The sequence below is a fragment of the Onychomys torridus genome, chromosome 11, assembly GCF_903995425.1.
Source record: "Onychomys torridus chromosome 11, mOncTor1.1, whole genome shotgun sequence".
Taxonomy (NCBI): Eukaryota; Metazoa; Chordata; class Mammalia; order Rodentia; family Cricetidae; genus Onychomys; species Onychomys torridus.
In genome coordinates, this window is record NC_050453.1 from 40,114,750 (window position 1) to 40,134,726 (window position 19,977).

A 19,977-nucleotide genomic window follows, 5' to 3' on the forward strand; every position below is an offset into this window, starting at 1 on the left:
GGTAACCCACTGAGAAGTAAAACTATATCCTGAGCTATTGACCCCTGTCAACCATTACTTAAAGCCAGAGAGAGAGGAGTCCTTGGTGGCCCAGTCTTAATGGGAGGGAGGACCTTCCGAGCAGCCATTCTTCCTCCCCCATTGGGAGGCTTCCCATTCTGTGTGGTGCCTCCTTTATCTATTTTACCGTTGGTTTGCGCTTGCTTTCTGAAGCTGGGAAGTCTTGGCTACTAAGTCCCTCTTCCGTGAGTCTGACAAAAACAGAAATCATTAAGGATTGATTGGGGAATACCAAACACCTTCTTCCTCTTCAGAATATTCGCTGGTTTTGAGTCACTGCTACCCTGCTCCTCTGAACTCATACATTTTGTCTAAAACCACATACACACAGGTATCCAAAACTGCAGATGGATAGGACTTGCTGCCGCCAGGAGTGGGTGGCTCTATTTACTGAGCTGAGGAAGCTTGGGGGAGAAGAGGGTTTGGAGGGATGTGATTGGGAATGCTGATTGGCCCAGAGTAGAGACTATTTATGGAATGGAAGAATGAATGAAATGTGGGCAGACACAGGGCTGTGGGAATTGAGCAGTGAACATCAGTGCAGAAAGGAGGTGAAATGGTACTGCAAACAGCCCAGTAAGAAGACACCAGGGCTTTGGTTGCTGCCCACTTGCCCTGGGGTGTGTACTGCTGCTAGGAGTGATCTCAGGAGCTGTGTGCCTTGCTCAGGTGTGCAGCTCAGCAGCTGAGTTCTGGTAAGCACAGATGTGGCTGCTATAGATAACCATGGAATGAGCATCAGCACAAACCCAAGTGTCCCAGAAGTAGCCCCGATTCTGTCAATAACCTGCTCTGTAGCCTTAAAGAGAACCACTTAGGCTCCCAGGGCCTCTGTTTGCTCGTGTTTGGAATGGGAAGAAGGGCTCCTGCTCTTTCTGCTTCACATGGCTATTGTGGGGCATACACAGATCACATGCACATGAGCTGGACTTAATGGCTACTTCTCTGTGTGGTTTTGGAGTATGACTGCAAATTTGGCATATTACCTACATGAGTAGAGAGGTGAAGTCAAGTGTCAAGTAAATGACTGACTGTATGACAAAGATGAGTTTATCTTTTGCTTGGAGTACGTGTGTGTGTGTGTGTGTGTGTGTGTGTGTGTGTGTGTGTGTGTGTGTAAGAGAGTATGTATGTGTATGTGAGAAAGACTATGTTCATAATAGAGACAGAAAGTATGTGTGTGAGAAAGTGTTGTGTTAGACAGAAAGTAAAACTGTGTATGTATGTGTGTGTGTGTGTGTGTGTGTGTGTGTGTGAGTGAGAGAGAGAGAGAGAGAGAGAGAGAGAGAGAGAGAGAGAGAGAGAGAGAGAGAGAATCCTCCCATATACTTACTTACACATGCTCCTAGAGGGCTGATATTTGAATACTTGAAAAATTTCAAGTAGATGATATGATATGCTCCCAGTGGGTGTGCATGTTGCCTGTCTAGAGTATGCTTCTATTTCTATATGCTACCCATGCTTCTTGCCCCACCTGTGCCCTGCTATAGTAGGCTGCTGATGCTGAGGGTTATGTATTTCGTTGAGGATCTCACAACATTTATGCAATGATGTCTACATTAATAAATGCTTGTGTGCACACAAGTATATTTGTGCTTCTTCCAGATACCCCCAAAGAGGCTTAGATTGGCTATCTCTGCTTCTTCAGCCCTGCCCTTAAATGAGGCTCCTTTCTGAGTGCATGAGATGTGACAGAGCAGAGTTCATTTGCCTGGCATGTTCTGCATTCATCAGAGTCTTCTCAGCCAAGGACAATCATTTCCCTGCTTTCCAGACCCAGCAGGGCTCCTTGGGCTGGAACGGGGTCCCCCAGCTCAAGGGCTAGAGCAGACTCACTCTGGGAATCTCTCAGATGAGTTGCCCTCTACCCTAGCCTCAGCCCTGTGCTCACATACTAGTTCCTACTTAGACAACTTCCATCTAGCCCCTCACTGATCATCCCTCAGGCTTGTGTTGAAAGGATACAGCATGGATGTAAGAAGAAATATTTCTTGAAACCAGCCAGAGGTCAAATCTGTGTTTCACCCAGTAGAACAGAGCAAACCTTGAAGGCTTCTTTCTCATTGAGGACACCACTCACATTCTGTGGCCTCTGAGGTGTAGCCCTGTCCTTAGCCTTGGGATGTTCGATAGCCTCATTGGTGTGCATGACAGAGTATTTGTTTCCTCTACGTTCCATGAAATTGAGCCCGGATTTGCTGTGGGAGTGATGAGCTGGAAAGGGGTCCTACCTGGGTGAATGTGCTTTTGTTACCCTTGAAATGATTGGGGACGGGGAACAAATGCTCATCAAAACAGCACTCAGGATGGTAGCCGTGTGAGCTCATTGGGGCCTGGTGTTTAAGCATTAGAAGCTATATCCTACATGAAATATTCTGTCCTCTGGGACTCTGCATGTCTGTTTCAGAAACAAGATCTGTGGAATTTGCACATAGCAAGGACTCAGAAGTTGCTGTGGGAGCACTGTAGGTGGGGAGTCTACAGAGGGCAAACATGCATGGGAGCCCTGTGGACATGCCAAAGACTCTGGCTTCCCTCTGGACATCTGCTGGTGGCTGTGGGGCTTGCAGGGTTTAGAGGTTGGGGTGGACTGAACCTGTCCGTTTTTCTTTCCCAGAAGAGACAGAAGGAGAAGACACCACATGTCGATGTGGGAGCCACGCAGCAGCCACCTGTATGTGTGTACCGGTCTGCGTGTTTGGGAGTGGTTCTGTGTGGGCTTGGGGACGATGTGTTTTTGTCCTGAACAGGGATGAGGTGACACCCGAGTATAAATGTCAGCGTGTGCTTTGGCGTGTAGGGTGTGTATGTGTGTGTTCCATGCACATCTGTGAACATGCCCCTCGGCACCTTTCGGCGTGTGCTTCTATCAGTGTGTCTAAAGTACGTGACAGTGTGTTGTTTGCTCTTGTGTTTGACCTGAGAGTGGGCATGTGCTGACACTGGTAATTAGTGTTGGTGGGGTTTCCTTTCATATAGGCAGTTGTGTACATCTCTGTGTGGGCTTCAGTGAAGGTGCGTGTGGGTCCACGTGCATTATCATTTTAACGGTTGGTGGGGGCGTGCCCACAGGCACGTGAGGGAAGGAGTAGGTGTCTGCCCTTCCAGCTGAGGAGCCCACGCCTGTGTTCTCTCTGTCATGTTTGTGTGTTCCTGCTACCCTGTGAACACTCATTCGGCCTCCGAGCTGAAATGCTCAACAGTAGTTTGGGCGTGGACTGCTGGTGGTCTCTGTGAATACAGTCTTTCGTGGGTTTCATTAGCTGCTGTTTTAGAGGCCCATGGTTCCCTTACTCTCAGGGGAGGCTGCCACTGTTAGCACATGGGGCTGCTTGCCACTGTCATTATCTTTGTTGGTATCTGAACATGGTGCATCTCAGCCCGTGCTATTCCAGGCTAAAATCTGGGAGGGATGGGGAGAGGAAGAGACTCTCTGACCTTGCATGAAGGGCCATTGGTGGGTACTTAAGAGACCCCAATTGATAGCCTCCATCGAAGGAGTACTGGGGAGGGAAGGCCGGGTGAGTCTTTGTACTGCCACTCTCACTGGTCTTGGGGACACTGGGCTCAGTCTTGATCGGATCCATCCTTTACTACTGCATCACAGAAGCAGGGATTGGAGTGAAAAGTACCCTGTACTGACTGGGCTTGGAGGCACTGGTCTGACAACTTTCTCATGTGTGGCCGCTCTGCTCCTTGCATCTCTGTGCTTCTTGTCTGGGGACGCTGGCCTCTCCCTTTAACTCCACCACCCCATGATCCCTATTCATGGCTCCTGTAGGCCACCATCTCTAGTAATCCCGGCACGTGCTGTCAGGTTCTGACTGTAGCTCTCTCCCCTTCTCCTTGGTCAGGAGGGAGCGGAGGCGCCGGCACCACATGTCTGTGTGGGAACAACGCACCAGCCAGCTGAGGAGGCACATGCAAATGTCTAGCCAAGAAGCCCTCAACAAAGAGGAGGCCCCACCGATGAACCCCCTCAATCCACTCAATCCACTGAGCCCTCTCAACCCACTCAACGCTCACCCCAGCCTCTATCGGAGGCCCAGGCCCATAGAGGGCCTAGCCCTGGGCCTGGGTCTTGAGAAGTGTGAAGAGGAGCGCATTAGCCGCGGGGGTTCCCTCAAAGGCGATATCGGGGGCCTGACCAGTGTCCTGGACAACCAGAGGAGTCCCTTGTCCTTGGGCAAACGGGAGCCACCGTGGCTGCCCAGATCCTGTCATGGAAACTGTGACCCTACCCAGCAGGAGTCTGGGGGAGGAGAGACGGTGGTGACCTTTGAGGACCGGGCCAGGCATAGGCAGAGCCAGAGGCGCAGTCGTCATCGACGTGTCCGGACTGAGGGCAAGGAGTCTGCCTCCGTGTCCCGGAGCAGGTCCGCCAGCCAGGAGCGGAGTCTGGATGAAGGCGTGTCCATTGAGGGGGAGAAAGAACATGAGCCTCAGGGCAGCCACAGGAATAAGGAGCCAACCATCCACGAAGAGGAGAGAACCCAGGACTTAAGGAGGTAAATGAGTCCCAAGAGGGTACTAGAGGGCTACAGCTCAGGTTGATGTGATGAATTCTGCAATAGAAACCTTTATGGGCCTCAGTTTCCCCTTTTATAAGATTGAGAGGATGCCAAAACACCATCTAAAAGGCGTGACTTAATTTAACAGGCAATCTCTCTGTATGGAAATGATGTTCTCTTCCAGAGCACCTCCGAGGAGAGTGGGGCCTACATGGATGGATAAGGCATGGCCCAGGAGTGTTTCCCCTCTGTGTCTGAATGGAGATGGAAGATAACACATGCTGTATTCTCTCCAGCAGGCCTGCTCTGGCTCTTATCCCCTTTCCTTTTAGCCAGATTCACCAGCCATTCTAGAACAACTTCTGAATCATGGCCATCTCCTGTTCTTTTTTCTCAGGACCAACAGTCTAATGGTACCCAGGGGATCTGGACTGGTAGGAGTTCTGGATGAGGCAGAAACCCCTCTAGTCCAGCCCCAACCTGAGTTAGAAGTGGGGAAGGATGCCGCTCTGACAGAGCAGGAGGCTGAAGGCAGCAGCGAGCAAGCCCTGCTTGGGGATGTACAGCTGGATGTGGGCCGTGGCATTAGCCAGAGCGAGCCTGACCTCTCCTGCATGACCACCAACATGGACAAGGTTACCACCGAGAGCACCAGCGTCACCGTCGCCATCCCTGACGTTGACCCCTTGGTGGATTCAACAGTAGTGCACAGTGAGAGCAGTCCCTGTTTGTCACACTCGCCCTCAACTCCAGCCAGGGGACAGCTGGCACTGGGATCCCTCTAATACAGCTCTATAGAAAGCCACCCAAGCAGAACTAAAATATTTTCCACTGTCTTGAGGCAGTGATGTCCTGCAGAGTTGGTTTCCTCAGCTTTAAGTTTGTCCTGTAGAACTTGGTCCTGTGACTCTTCAGAGCAGTCACAGGTGACTCTGGGACCAGTTAAGTCCTGATGTGACCCGCTGGCATCCTTGTGACCTCCTAGATCTCCTGGGAGAACCCCTGGGGTGGACTAGCAGGATGCTTCTAGCCCTGGTCCCTGCTCTACTCAGTCAGTGGTCTCAGAAAAATCGCTGCATCTCTGGAGGCTTCTGTGTCCCATATAATGTGAGAGCACTGAGCTAGATCCCCGGAGCTCATCCCTTATCAGTCTTCTCTCTCCTAGGAGCCCTCAGTCACACTTGCCCACCGAAATTCCTTCAAGCAGACGCTAACCTATGAAACATTAACACAAGCCACAGGGGGAAGCATGTAACCTACTCTGCTGCTTGGCTCTATACTCCATCATTCCCTGAACCACACCTCCTGCATTCATGTTATTCCTGTCCTTGCCCTGTTGCCTATTCCATGGCTGCACTAATCCCTGTGTCTGCATGGCCCTACCCCAGTCCTTTCCTTGTATCTCCTCTCTGCCCTATCCCTGAACCCCTTTCCTGATTTACCCCCATTCCTGGTCATGACCTGAACCCTGCACCTCCTCCCTGTATTCACCATGCACTTTATTCCTGCCCCTGTATGCCATCCCTTCGTGAATCCCACACCCTATAATGTGCATCCCCTACTCTCTCCTTATATTAAGACACATCCTACCCCTGTGTTAATCCCTACTCCCCACCCTGTGGTCACACATCGTGGCCATGGGGCTCCATCCTCGCATGTTTTCCTTCTTTCTCCATATTCTTCTTTCACATGGCAGTCTCCTCCTTGTCTGCCTCTCTACCACTCCTTTGCTTCCACTTTTCCTTCATATTCTCTACCCTCAGAAATGCCAGGTCTGTTTTCAAAAGTAACTCTGGCACACCTAGCACTTGCTAGGGTTGACTTCGGCATGTTTCAGGTTTCCAGGTCCACAGCCCTTTTTAATGTCTGTCTGATTTCATACTTTTATTAAATAAGAAGTGATTTCGAGCCTCTTTATGAGAAGCATGTTAGGTTGGCCATCTCTCTGTTCCCCTGCCAGGGATAGTGTGTAGCCTTGTCAGAGGGAACAGTGTGTGATAGATTTTTGGGTTTGCCCTATCACTTAGCTGTCAGAAGGCCCCACCACGGTCCAGGACCACAAAGGCTTGCTCCTGAGCCTGAGTCTCAGGGAAATGCCACTCCTTGGTCATAGAGCAGTGGGGTAGGGGTGAGGGGTTTCCCAAGCCTCTCTCCACTCTGACGGCCTTCTGTTTCTTGAATTGAGCATAGAAACAGAGAATAGCCACCTGACTGTGCTCCATGACCCCTGGCTGCTTCATCTCCCCCTCCAAGTCCTGAAACACAGTCATGGGCCTATATTCCCATGAATATTACATTCTGAGTTCTATATCCATCATGTGGGGGAAGGCACAGCCAGAAAGACAGGGCAGAGAGTAATGGCTTCTTGAAATCTTCCACTGCAGGGATTTCACGGAGGTGTATGGGATTTCAAATTAGCTGTATGGCCTTAGGAAAGATATGTAGACTCTCTAAACTTCAGTTTTCCCATCTGTATAATGGGAATAGTCATATATGCCACTTCAGGGTTACTGATATGAAAATTCAGTCGGGTGAGCTCAAAAGAATATGGAGTTTAGATATAATTTCTAAATTATGCAAGCTTTGTAGCTACAATAGCCACGCTGTTTATTCAAATATAAAAGTTCAGCCATAAAAGGGAAAATATAGTTATCATTTCTACAGCACAAAAGGCTGTAGTTCATAATGTGTGGGGAAGGGTAGGGATAAGAGGAGGAGAAGGACTTGATGTAGTGTGGGGATGAACCCCTGATCCTGTTGGGGTATTTTCTCAGGGTCATCCTTGGCATCCCTTCCTAGCCCTTCTGTGCTGTTCCCAACTCAAACTAGAAACCACACGTGTCAGCAGCTTTCTGAAGGTTTAAACCTTCTGCTTGCAGTTAGCAACAAGACTGATGGAGAAGCCAGTCCCTTGAAGGAGGCAGAGAACAAAGAGGAGGAGGAAGAGGTGGAGAAGAAGAAGCAGAAGAAGGAGAAGCGAGAGACTGGCAAAGCCATGGTGCCCCATAGCTCTATGTTCATCTTCAGCACCACTAACCCGTGAGCCATGCTCCTGTTGGGCCCAACTTTGGTACAGGGACAGCCAGCCAGTATTTGAACCAGCATAGGATGGTGGAGCCGTGTCATCTTTCTGAACTCTCCTGGCAGAAGATAGCTAGATATGGAAATAGTTGGGGCCCAATAAGTAAAGTGGGACATTTAGTTGAACAGCCTCTCATTTCTGTGTGCCCATAGTCTCCAGGGTAACTGAAGGCAGAATACAGGAAAAATGTCATGGGAAGGGACTCTTTGATCGGCAGTAGTTAGAATAGGAAGAATGAAGGAAATCTCGAGGCTGTCACCATACATTCTGGAAGTGGTCAGACATCTCCTGGAGTCTAGGGTTTTTGTACCACTGTTCTGCATATGGAGTTTTGAAAAGAGCTTCTTTTCCCAGAGTGGAGGTAGAAGCATGGGGAAGGAATATCAGAGAAGAGTCTAGAATGTTAGATTCAAGAAACATGGGATTAGGAAAGAGACTGTGCCTTATGTCCTGGAACTGGAATATGGATCAGCTTCTGAGGAAGGAAAACAAGGGGACTTTCATTGGCTTCATGGGGCACTGCGGGATGGGAGGAAGTTGGAGTCAGTTGCCAGGTCATCCAAAGCTGTAGCATAGAATACAGGGATTTCCATCAGAACAGTCGGGAAGCCATGGAAACATGGTGCTCCTTATCAGGGGATTTAGAGTCAAGATCTGCTTTTGTGTTTCTTGGTTCTTTAAACTTTCCTAGGCAGGTTCTAGTTTCCTGGCTCAAGGGAGAAGACACTGAGATGCAACAGAGGGTACCACATGCCACTGGAAGTCTGTTCCTCAAGGCTCACTTGTGTGTACAGATAATGTCTTGGCTTGCGTGACATAGCCTCTAACCAATCTGATTATCATTCTCCATGGGGGACTGAAATCAAGGGGTGGTGCTTGAGGAATCCAATTGCTCTCCCTGGTGACTTCCTTTGGCAAGGGCCTGGCTATCTAGAAGAGGCCAATGTAGGCTATCGGGAAGTAAGAGGGGCAGACATGGGAAGGATGCAGGGCAAGCTCGATAGGGTAAGCTCAGCAGGATTCTCTCACCCACAGGATCCGCAGGGCCTGCCACTACATTGTGAACCTCCGCTACTTTGAGATGTGTATCCTCCTGGTGATTGCGGCCAGCAGCATTGCCCTGGCAGCTGAGGACCCTGTTCTGACCAACTCGGAGCGCAACAAAGTGGGTGCACAAGGGCAGTTTGTGAACTTTCTTGATGCCCTGGGGTCTACTCCATCCCCAGGCCCCTCCCTCCAGCAGTAGAGGTGAATCAAGATAAGGTAGCAGAAAGGTTTTTGGGGATGAGGAGGATGGAGAAATTGTACCTATTCCTCAAAGATAAGTACAAGTCCTTTCCAGAGAAGCCTCCACCTCCACAGCCATACCACTGTTATTAAGCTTGACCCTCAGCTAGCCAGACTTCTGAGAGGGCTCTGCTGTTATGGGAGGGCCCAGATGTGGGATCTAACATAAAGCAATAGGTAATGTGTGTGGATGCAGGGGGACTTCGGCTCGATCACAGGCAATTGAATTATCTCCTGGGCATCACAAAGAGACTGAGAGAGAGTTGTATGGGGGCAATTCCCACCCAGGAAGTTATGTTCTGGCCAAAGAGAAGGAATAGCCCCTGGAGCATGTGGCTCAAGCCAATTCACTAGTCCCTTCTTCCTTATGTCCACTTCTCAGCCCTGCTAGAGGTGGTATGAAAAATTCCTCACTGTGTTCCGGGGTGGGAATTTATAAGGGACAGAGTTGTCATGCAGAATGGCATAGGTCAGTGGGAAGGTGTGCATAGAGCTTGGTGACCTTACATGGTCCTCTCTGTCTTGTTCATGTGTGTCTTACAGGTCCTGAGATATTTCGACTATGTTTTCACAGGCGTATTTACCTTTGAGATGGTTATAAAGGTAAAAGCTTCCAGAGAAAACCTGGGCTCTGGATTTCAGTTGTATCGCTTGTCTGTTTTAGGGCCCTTCCCCCATAATGCCATCTCTTAGTCTCTGGCAACATTAAGAGAGCCTCTACAGGGCCCTCTCTGGCCTCAGTGTCCTCAGTGAAGGCATGGCTGTGTGGATGTGATTGAATAATGTAGATCTCTTCTCATGGCTTGAACAGGAGGCAGGTAGTAGATAGGCACACAGCTTGAGGGTTGTGTACTTCTGTACAGTGCACTTCCAATCTTATACTGGGTACATGTCCGGGCAGTGCATTAGAAAGATCGACGTCTTTCCAGATTCCATCTAGCTCCAACCACACTCTCTCCTCTCTAGACACCTAACATCCCCACAGGACTATCTCATTCTGAGTTTTACCCATCTGGGATTTTTACCCATTCATGCCTATGTGACAATGTTCAGAGCTCTGGGACACTGACGAAAAGAATAGGATAGGGTTCTGTAATGGCAGAAAAGTCTAATCTTATCCTATGTGACTATAGGAAGGGCCGGTATCCTCACTGTAAACTGGAGAATTTGTGTGACTCTGAGAAGAGTCTTCAGGCCTCACTATTACCCAGAATGCCTGCTCCTCAGGCCCAGGGTGGGCTTGGCTAAGGAGATGGTGGCAATGGAGTCCTTGTCATGAGGGAGCAAAGTCAAGTGTAGGTGTTGGTTACACCATGGGGCTCATCTGTGGCTGTTCAAACTCTGTCCTGCAGATGATAGATCAAGGCTTGATCCTGCAGGATGGATCCTACTTCCGAGACCTCTGGAACATCCTGGACTTTGTGGTAGTGGTTGGTGCATTGGTAGCCTTTGCTCTGGCGTAAGTAGATTCTTTTCTGTCCTAGTGCCTTGCCCTTCCTCTTCCTGGTGGCCTTGTTGACTTGAGCCTATCGCTAGGGCCTACCTGGGAAGTGAACACTGAAGGAGTGCCAAGGAGCGACACTCTGGGAGTCTGCTTGAAAGTGAACCCTGAGGCCCTAGCGAGGCTTCTGCAGAGGCTGTGGCTCTGTCAGTTTGGCAATTGATGGCAGTTGCCATGGTAGCATCATTTGTCTAGTTGCCCTGAAACTGGAAGTGGCTTGCTGTCCCTTCCACTACTGCCAGTCCAAAGAACCCAGGCCAGTTCTCCAGAGTAGTGCTGGGGACAAAAGGGTGGCCTCCTGCAGAATTCTCAGAGCATGCTGCAATGTCCAGAGTCCCTCTGCTGCAGAGATCTGCACCTCCCACCCTCTGTGTTCTGGATAAACACGGATGCCATGCATGTAGTAGCTGGGGGAAATCTCTGTTCTCTGGAGAGATGTCAAACTCAGGGAGTCTTTATAATGCAATCCTGGCATTCTACTTGGGAATTTGGTTGGCTTTTGAAGAAGCGGTAAGAGGGGGTTTGTGTTATTAGTGTGGTCATATCTGGGTTGAACAACATCCCACTGCCACTTCTCTGTTCTTTCCAGTTCAGTGTTAAATTATAAGGTGTTTATGAGAACACGTGGGGCTCTTTCTTGGACTGATAGCACCTAGGGGAATGCAGCAGAGATTGAGAATAGCTCTCCCTGAAGCCCTCATCACATCACCTCATTTTTTTGCCCATGTGGAGACAGAGTTTTTGTCAACTATAAATGCCCCCAAACTGTGCCTTTTCCTCTTTGGGGTTTCAAGAAAAGTGAGTGACTAGGTCTGTAGAACCTTTTGTTCTTTCTTTCTAGAAAGGGCACATTTGTCTTCTTCTGCATGATCATTTTCTCCCGACAGGAGACTGGAGCTGCTAGCCTCAGTCTCCACAGTCTGTTGCTCTCCTGTCTACTCTTTGGCCTCAGGTGTGGGATGGCAGAAATAGTTACAGCCTTGCTATTTTTGGATATCTGAATATCAGGCAACACACACACACACACACACACACACAGACACACACACACACTTCAAGACTACCCCCAGAATCAGATGTGTAGTGGAGAATCAGAGGACTAAAAACTAGCTTATGTCTTGGGCCTTAAACCTGCACTCTGAACTGTGGTGTTCACCCTCTCCACATCCACCATGTACAATGCATTACTTGATTAGCTGAACTTACTTGAGTAGATGAGCTCCTGCGTGTGTTCTCAATAGCAAATTTGTAGCTAATGCTGCTTATTGGTCTAAACATTTAATAGAAAAAGCATCAATAATTCAGCTCTACCTTCCATACCTCCTGTGTAGTCAGAGTCAGGTGGGCTCCCTAGTGACTGATGCCAGGGTTTTCCATAACTCTTTGCTGTTGTAGCATGGTATGAGGTGAGGTCAGGACTTGCTGGTACATGAGGGGATCTGGCCATATTTGGCCTTTCATTATTTAGTCCTTGGCCAGAAGCAAAAACATGAGTCAGTCAGCCTCTGGATGCCAGAAGGAATCAGACTGCCCACATTAGCTTTTATTACATTCCTTTCATTGAATGTATTACTTTCCTGACACTTGACACTCTGGCCTGGTGGCTAAAGATGTACATGGTCAGTCTCTTGAATGCACTCAGAATAAGCCATAGCAACTGAGCCAGTTCTGAGTTCATTCAATGAAACCCACAGACACAGGCAGTTTGAGATTTGGAAGTGCCTCATGGGGCCAGAGCATCTGTTCCTCTGGGATGGTTATTCTGGGGAATTTGTGTCTCTGAAGGGGAGGATGCATACATCATCAGGAAGGATTGGCTATTTGGAACCAAAATGTATGTGCTCATTTACCCAGAAGGGTGTAGAAACACAGAATAGACCTTTCACCAAAACCCAGCTATCTACTCCCCCCCACCATTTTTTACTAACGTCTGGGTCCTTCACACATAAACTATGTCTGTGGGGTCTCTTTCTTGACTGCCCCTACTCTGTTAGAACTAAAAAGGAGTTTCCCAAAGGAAGCTAGTACTTTGTCTTGAAGGGGCAAGAAATGGACCTATTTACTCCTGAGCCAGATACAGCATCCACTTCTCTTACTTTGGAAGAAAATAAAGCTTTAAAATTGCATTTAGCCATCAGGTAGCCCATTAACTGTGAATTTAGAATGCTTGCTGTAAAGGAATTGGAAATGTCCAGCAGCGAACAGATAGGATGTTGACCCTTAAGAATCCAGTCTCTGAAGGCACTTCATTTAACTTTGTGTCTAGGTCAGGACACTAAAGGTGATCAGTGACTGTAGATGCTTGGGAGTTCCCGTTGCTTTATTCTATCCTGTGGCCTTCAGGTGGGACTCAGAGAGATGAGTGGAAGATACATGGAGGAAAGTTCCCATTCTGCCTGCTCTTGTCATTAAGTCCAGCACATGTCATGGAACACATGTGACATTGGTGTTGCTGAGGAGCAATCCATAGGTTGTTCAATTGCAGACATCTTATAGATGTGAATGCCCAAGTCTTTCTGTTTATTCATAGAACAAATTTGGAAGGTGGTCGGTTATAAGTGGAACCTCATTCTGTGGACACAGAACTAGGCTAAATGAAATAGTCCAAATCAGGGAACACAGCTCTATCCAGTTGTTGGACCAACCAGGCCTGTATGCAAAAAGCACCCTGTATAGGAAGTGAGGTTTCATGGCCGCAGGAAGAGCCTGGTTTTGAGTGATTAGTGGAAACTCATCATAGTACCCTTCATGCTTAAAAGTAGGTTGTAGAGCTCTCTGGATAGAAGATTGTATAATGGGACCCAGGAAGTATCTGCCCAGATTGTGTGACCTGCTAGTCACCAGCTCAGTCTGAACTCACAGGACACAACCTTACAGTACAAATTAGTCTGCAGCTGGGGGGATGCATTGGCTAAACTTCAGTCAGCAAGACCTCCCTACAAAGATCACAGATAAAGGGTCATTGGTTATGTTTAGAACATAAGGACTAAAAAGAAATACAAACCAGGTCACTCTTCTGCAGTCTAAATTACAAAACTGTTACCACACAGATGCTCTGCTGCCTCCTCCTGCTTCTTGATACTTGAACCAAAATACCCTCCAGTTGGAGTATAGTGATGTGTAATTGAAAGGGGGCACATTTCAAATGGCTGTCATGGTATGTATTAGAGGTTCATTTAGGTCATTATTCAAGGAGGAAAGAATTATACACCAAATACTTAGCCCAGAGTGAGTTTTATTGTCACAGAACAAAGATGACAGTGTAACTATGGATCTAAGGTATGACCAGGAGAGATGCTGGAGCCAGAAAGGGGAGGGGGGGAATCCTCAAATGGCATAGCTGAGGGTAAAAAGGATGGAGTGCTGCCTTTCCTTTTTTTTTCAAGACAGGGTTTCTCTGTGTAGCTTTGGAGCCTGTCCTGGAACTCACTCTGTAGCCCAGGCTGGCCTTGAACTCACAGAGATCTGCCTGCCTCTGCCTCCTGAATGCTGGGATTAAAGGCATGTGCCTGGTGCCTTTGGTGGTTCAGTGGTAGAATTTTCGCTTGCCTTTCCTTTCTTCACGCAGGGAGCTGAACCTGATTTCCCCACAACCTCTGGAGTGACATGTATTGCCATGAGAAGAGAAATGCTTTCTCCTCTCTTCCATGCATACTTGATTTCATTGATCAGCTTTAGCAGTCGAGAACTCAATGGTTAGAGTTCTGGCCAGTTTCACTCACATGATGAGAAAATAGCAAGGCCAGGTCTTGAGCAACTTCAGTGTGTGGAATTCAAGTTTATTGGTTTTTCTTCCCCCCAGTATGTTAAACTCTCTCCTGCCATGCTGTTCTGGCTCGTTACAAGCTATTAACTTCCTCTGCAGATCCTTCTGTCTCTACCTAGGGCTGGGAAAATGGAGAAGGGCATCCCTATACCGGTGCATCCTGATGTTGCCCCTGAAATTTTTCCTTGTCACCAACAGTCTCTACATAAGATAAGGGGAGTTACAACAGATAGGTTGACAATTGAGCTCAGGAAATACTAATTTCTTTTGCGTTTCTCTACATTGGATAAAACCTCCAGTGGTTCCCATTCGAAAGATACTATATATAGCATTATAGTCAGGCAGACTTGCTTCTGATTCTTTAGTTTCAGCTATCTTCCCTCTTTGAACTTCTGTTTCTTTACATGCAAGTAGAAATGAGAAATAACCCCATTTGGTTCTGTGAGAATTAAATAAGGTAAAATAGGTTTCATGTTCAGTACAGTACCAGGTACTTAAGCTGGATAATAAATGGTAGTTATTATTGCCTACTAACTATTGGTCCAGACACAATAGTGGAATAATCGAGTTCCTTCTAGCTTGGACTCCTCTTGTCTTGCAAGCCTAGATCTTCCCACAAGAAATTCCCCCATGGCCCTCTGCTACTCCTCATTGGCAGAGGAGGACAGAAACCATGATACTTAAGGAAGGAAGGGCTCTTCAGAACCCGGTGTTCTTGTTCTGCCCATTCTTAGCAGAAATCAGCTAGTGGAGAGCACATCCAGGGAAGAAAGGGGACCCAGAGAGCAAGACGGCAGTAAAGGCCTAGTGATTGATTGCACGTGACGATTATGGAGGGCAACTTGACAACTGAGTTGGGAAATTCTCCTCTTATGCTGATGAGACGTGGGAAAATTGAGCTTTTGCTATTCTTCTAGTGAGCAAATCAGCAGAAAATAAATGGTAAGATGGATGGCCCTGTTGAGTCTCAATTAAAGTGGGACCAGTGCATCCCAGCATATTATCTTAGAGTCTAGTTTAAACCCATCAACTTCCATTAATTAGGAAGTGTAAAAAACAAAACAACACAAAACAAACAAAAACCCTCATTATACATTTAGGAACAAAGATTAACAGAATTATCAAGTGATTATTTGGATGGTTCATAAAAAGCCCATGAATTGTTTGCAAAACAATGTGGCTTGACATGCTGGAAAAGCATGCCTTCTCAGATTGGAGAAGCATCTCCTATGCAATCTTGGCTTTCACAATGGATTTGAGGGGGAAAGTGCCTTGGTCTTGTTTGGCCGTAAATTATGATATAATTGAGTTAATGATGGTTAAATTCTTGAAGTTTTTTCTAATTCTGTTGCTTTATTATTCAACCCTCTCACTTCAAATTGCCATTTGCAAATAAGTATTGACCCTGTGTTAGCAACACACAGGATGCAAGCATGTTCTTCTTGGCATCAGTTCAAAACCAGGGTTTTTGCTTTGGTTTGCTTTTTTTTTTTTCTTCTGGTGCTAGAGATTGACCTTGGACCCTCATGTGTGCTGCAAAATTATAGCTTTTTAATGGTTCTTCCGCAGTAAGACACTTGTTTAAAAGAGTACAGAATAATTAATAGCCAATCTTTCACTTGGAGCCCATGCCTGATTGTTATCTTTGCTCAGGTCTTGGTAGTCAGAATGAGCCAAACAGCCCCAGTAGTGTGGCAGACCTACCTGTTAATATTATAATGTACCGGTGTTCCCTATTTTTTGACACATTGGGGTATATATACAGTGACTAGAAGCTTCCTTTGTTCCATACCATACTTTACTAGGGTTCTGGAGAGAAATTAATTGATGAGAATAATGCAAATTTTGTGTTGTATTTATGTAGAAGGAGCAAGAAATGCTGGTCCTCCTTGTATGAGGTAGCTTCTCTAAATATGGTCTTTCAGAACCGGCTCAGATGCTGTTGGATGTAAAGGCCTCTGAGACAGGAGGCTGGGTTAAACAGACAGTTAAAGCCAGGGGACTGTGCTCCTAGACCACCTGCCTGTATGTCCATCTGCTACACGGTTCTTACATCTTAGGATATTATCAGGAAAATACAACATAAAGAGATCTGTGTTGCTGGCTTGGTGAATTATCAAACCACGTGATTCCATCTCTCCACAGCAAGTTACCACTGTTCCTTTCATTTGTGTACTTGCTGGACTGAAGCCTGTCTTCCCTATAAGACTAGCTAATATTCCAAGAGATTAGCCAGGTCATTTGTTCCAGTACCTGGAACAGGGCCCGACAAGGATGGAGGACTGCATAGATGCTTGTTACATATATGGAGGGATAAAAAGATGTTTGGTTCACCTGTAAGTTACACCTCAAGACATTTCTGGGCTCTGACCATCTAGAAGTTATCACATTAAGGATTTCTGGTTATAAGCCTCCAATTTCATTCCCAGATCGCTCGACTTTGGGGAGGGTAGTAAGGACATTTGTCTTATTGCTCGAACAGGGATGATTTTTCTTCTAAGAGCTGTACAGTAAACAGTTCACAAACTCCTCATCTAATTGCTCAAAAAGCAGCTTTTCTCTAAAACTTTCACAAACAAAAGTCCTCTTCCTCACCTGGGTGTGGTTCAGTGATGCTGGTCTTTGAGCTTTGGAGAGACACCAGAGTGCCCGCGTTTGAATGTGGTTACCCACCCCTCTTCAGGTGAAACTGTCCAATGCCATTATCACTTGAAATGCCTTTTCAGAGAGTTTCTGAGCCAGGGCAGATATAAAGTTACTAGGAGAAGACTTTGTTGTAAGACTCCAAAGGGGGTGAAAATGAACGCTTATGCTTAGAAAAGTACAGTTAAACTCACCCCCGGAAGACAGTGCAGGTGCTGCAGGTAACTTTGAGTTAGAGGGTGGAGATGGGGTGGTGGAGCATATGGTGGGCTGTCCTTCCTTCCACAAACCCTATAGATTTGGCAAGTGCCAAGGCTGTGGGTGGGATCCTATGGTCCTCTGCTTCCCCAGCATGCCATCCCCTTAAGAGCTTCTCTTCTCCCTGAGGCTTTCTGACTTTCTTCTCTCTCTCCACCCCTCCCACTTCCTGTTACTGCTTCCTGGCTGGATCCACCATAGGAACGCTTTGGGGTAACTATGTTTGTTTGTTTTGTAAGAAGTTTCGGGGGACTGGTGGGAGGAGGGAGAAACTGGAGAAGGCACTAACTCAGTGAGGAAGGAGTGGTGAGTCTATATGAGTGGAAGGTTTCCATTGAGCGCCAAGAGCAGTTCCCACGCTTGAGAAGTGACCATTCCTGTTGGTTTGGGTAGTTATTTGGCCTATGTGATGTTTTTCTTAGATGTTGTAGGTAGATGTGCTTAAAAAGCAAAAGAATTTATTAAATATGCTGAAGCTCTAGGATGTGAAAGTTCATATTAATAGAACATATGTGGATTACCTTTCAAAAATGACATGTAGGTCATCACCTGTGACAACCACGAGAACTTGGAATTAATACTGGTATAATGTCAACTTGAAGGATTAGAGTCATTGACTTCAGACCTTTTGTAAAAGATAGATTATGGTTTCCTTATCTGAGGCTGGACATAGCAGGGCAAATTGCATGTAGAATCAGGTATTCTCCATCTGATGTTCTGGGTCCCCTCTCCAGCAACTGTTAATATAACAGTAGTCTGGCCCAGCATGAGGAATGAACCAAGCCTGATCTCACTATTTAGAGTCTTATTTCCCAGCATGTACATTTTTTTTTGTACAAATTGTAGTTATTTGAGTTGAATACAAAGATCTCAGGGGATGAGCAGGGAAGAAATAGAAATACAAGTTGATTTATACATTTAATTCCTAGAAATAAAAAGAGAAATGCATGATCTCCATTAAGAGAAAACATTCCTAAGAGGCTGAATAGTAAGGGTCATTACCCATAGGACCAGGATAAAGGTAGGTATCTCCTATAACTTGGGCCTGCTCCAACTGAGTGATTCTCTGAAGCCTGTGCTAGGTACAGAGCTTCTGAAATAGAAATGACTATAGAAAAGGCCAGCCACGAATAATTGGAGTGTGAGCCACGGTCCTGGCAAGATGCCTACACTCATGCTTTCTCTGAAATAGCAGCTTAGCACAGCAGGAGTGCTGGGTTCCTCACTGGTCCTTGCTGTGTTCTCCCCACACTGATGAACCATGAGAAGTAACAAACCTGGACTTCTGGGTCAAGTTCCCCAATGAGACGTGCTCTCAACTCTTCCCAAGTCAACAAGTATCTTGAAAACCTGCTATGGAAAAAAGACTGGAATAGGCACAATGGGGATCCACAGTGGGCCACTGGTCATGGTATCTAGTTGACATTGTTTCATTTTTATTTACCATTGTGTTATTAGATAGCATTAAAGTGGCTATCAAAGATGTGAAACAATTATTAATATATGTGCATGGAAGCCTGTGGGTGCTTGGGTGCTCCTTGGTGTGTACACAGATGTTCCCACTCTTTCATGTGGTCACATTCAGGTAAACTCAATGGAAATTGAAAATACCTTAGTAGAAAATGTACTTATTATATTTATGGACATCTGATCAACTTAGCAGCATATTATTCATACTGCATAGCATCAATATTTTACTCTCATAATTTTCTGGGTGACTAGGACCACTGACTGCCCAGTCTTACAAGAGAATTTCTCTTTGCATAGTATTAGCCTGTGGGGAAATATGCTGAAGTTGATTTAGTTTCTAATGAATGCAGCTCACTTTAGCAGCATCTGAAGTTGTGAAACCATAAGTTGAACTGTTGTGAGCACATAGATGTGCATATATGGTCATACACATATGAATGTGTGCATATGTATACTAGAGAGTGAGACTACTCCTGAAGCATGTTTGTAGATTATCCTTGAAGGACTCTACACCAACCTAGCTTCTGACTTCTGGCCTACTTCTCTCTGTTCCCTGCTTTTACTGTTATTATTAATGCAGTAGTGTGGCTGCCACTTCTGTTTCTCCCCTTTCCAAATGATTTCCTGGGGGCCTTTCTCTACAGAACCAACAAGGGGCGGGACATCAAGACTATCAAGTCTCTGAGGGTACTCCGAGTTCTGCGACCACTGAAAACCATCAAGCGCTTACCCAAGCTGAAGGTAATGTCTTCAGAGTTTGTTCTCGTCCAGTACCCTTCCTTTCTTTAACTACAGCTAACTAGCTTTTGCACAATCCCTTCTTAGAATATCCCATTTTCTCTCTTGGGGATTGAGATTCTTTACATCTATTGAAGCCAAGTTCTTTCAATGTCACAAGAACCTTGGAGATGAGACCTTTCTTCTTCAACCCAGGCCCAGTTAGTATTATACTCCCTGCCTATCATTCAGGAAGAAGCCTGTATGGCTTTGTCTTGGAACATCCTGTGCCATTAAAGTAGAAGCTGCAGAAGCCCTCTCTGTGTGTGGTCTGTGTGCTAAGGTAGGATGGGTAATCTGGGCTATTGTCTTAGTTTGGATTTTTATTGCTGTGAAGAGACACCATGACCACAGCAATTCTTACAAAGAAAACATTTAATTGGGGTGACTCACTTAGAGTTTCAGAGGTTCAGTCCATTATCATCATGATGGGGATCATGATGACATGCAGGCAGATATGGTTCTAGAGCTGAGACTGCTACATCTTGCAGGAAACAGGAGGTCAACTGAAAGTCACATTGAGGGAAGCTTGAGAAAAAGAGACTTCAAAACCCACCCTCACAGTGGCACACTTCCTCCAATAAGGCCACACCTCCTAACAGTGCTACTCCCTTTGGGGAGT

The 19,977-nt window shown here is 46.6% G+C and overlaps 1 protein-coding gene across 1 annotated transcript in view; it reads left to right on the top strand.

Annotated features, from left to right (window-relative positions):
• The window catches only part of Cacna1e (calcium voltage-gated channel subunit alpha1 E), a 472,757-nt gene that overhangs the window by 396,827 nt on the left and 55,953 nt on the right, over nt 1–19,977 (top strand). The window contains 9 exon segments of the mRNA XM_036202180.1: nt 2,678–2,734; nt 3,915–4,568; nt 4,969–5,282; nt 7,451–7,610; nt 8,689–8,818; nt 9,484–9,543; nt 10,293–10,399; nt 17,310–17,321; nt 19,223–19,319. Coding sequence (XP_036058073.1) covers nt 2,678–2,734; nt 3,915–4,568; nt 4,969–5,282; nt 7,451–7,610; nt 8,689–8,818; nt 9,484–9,543; nt 10,293–10,399; nt 17,310–17,321; nt 19,223–19,319 — 1,591 coding nt within the window.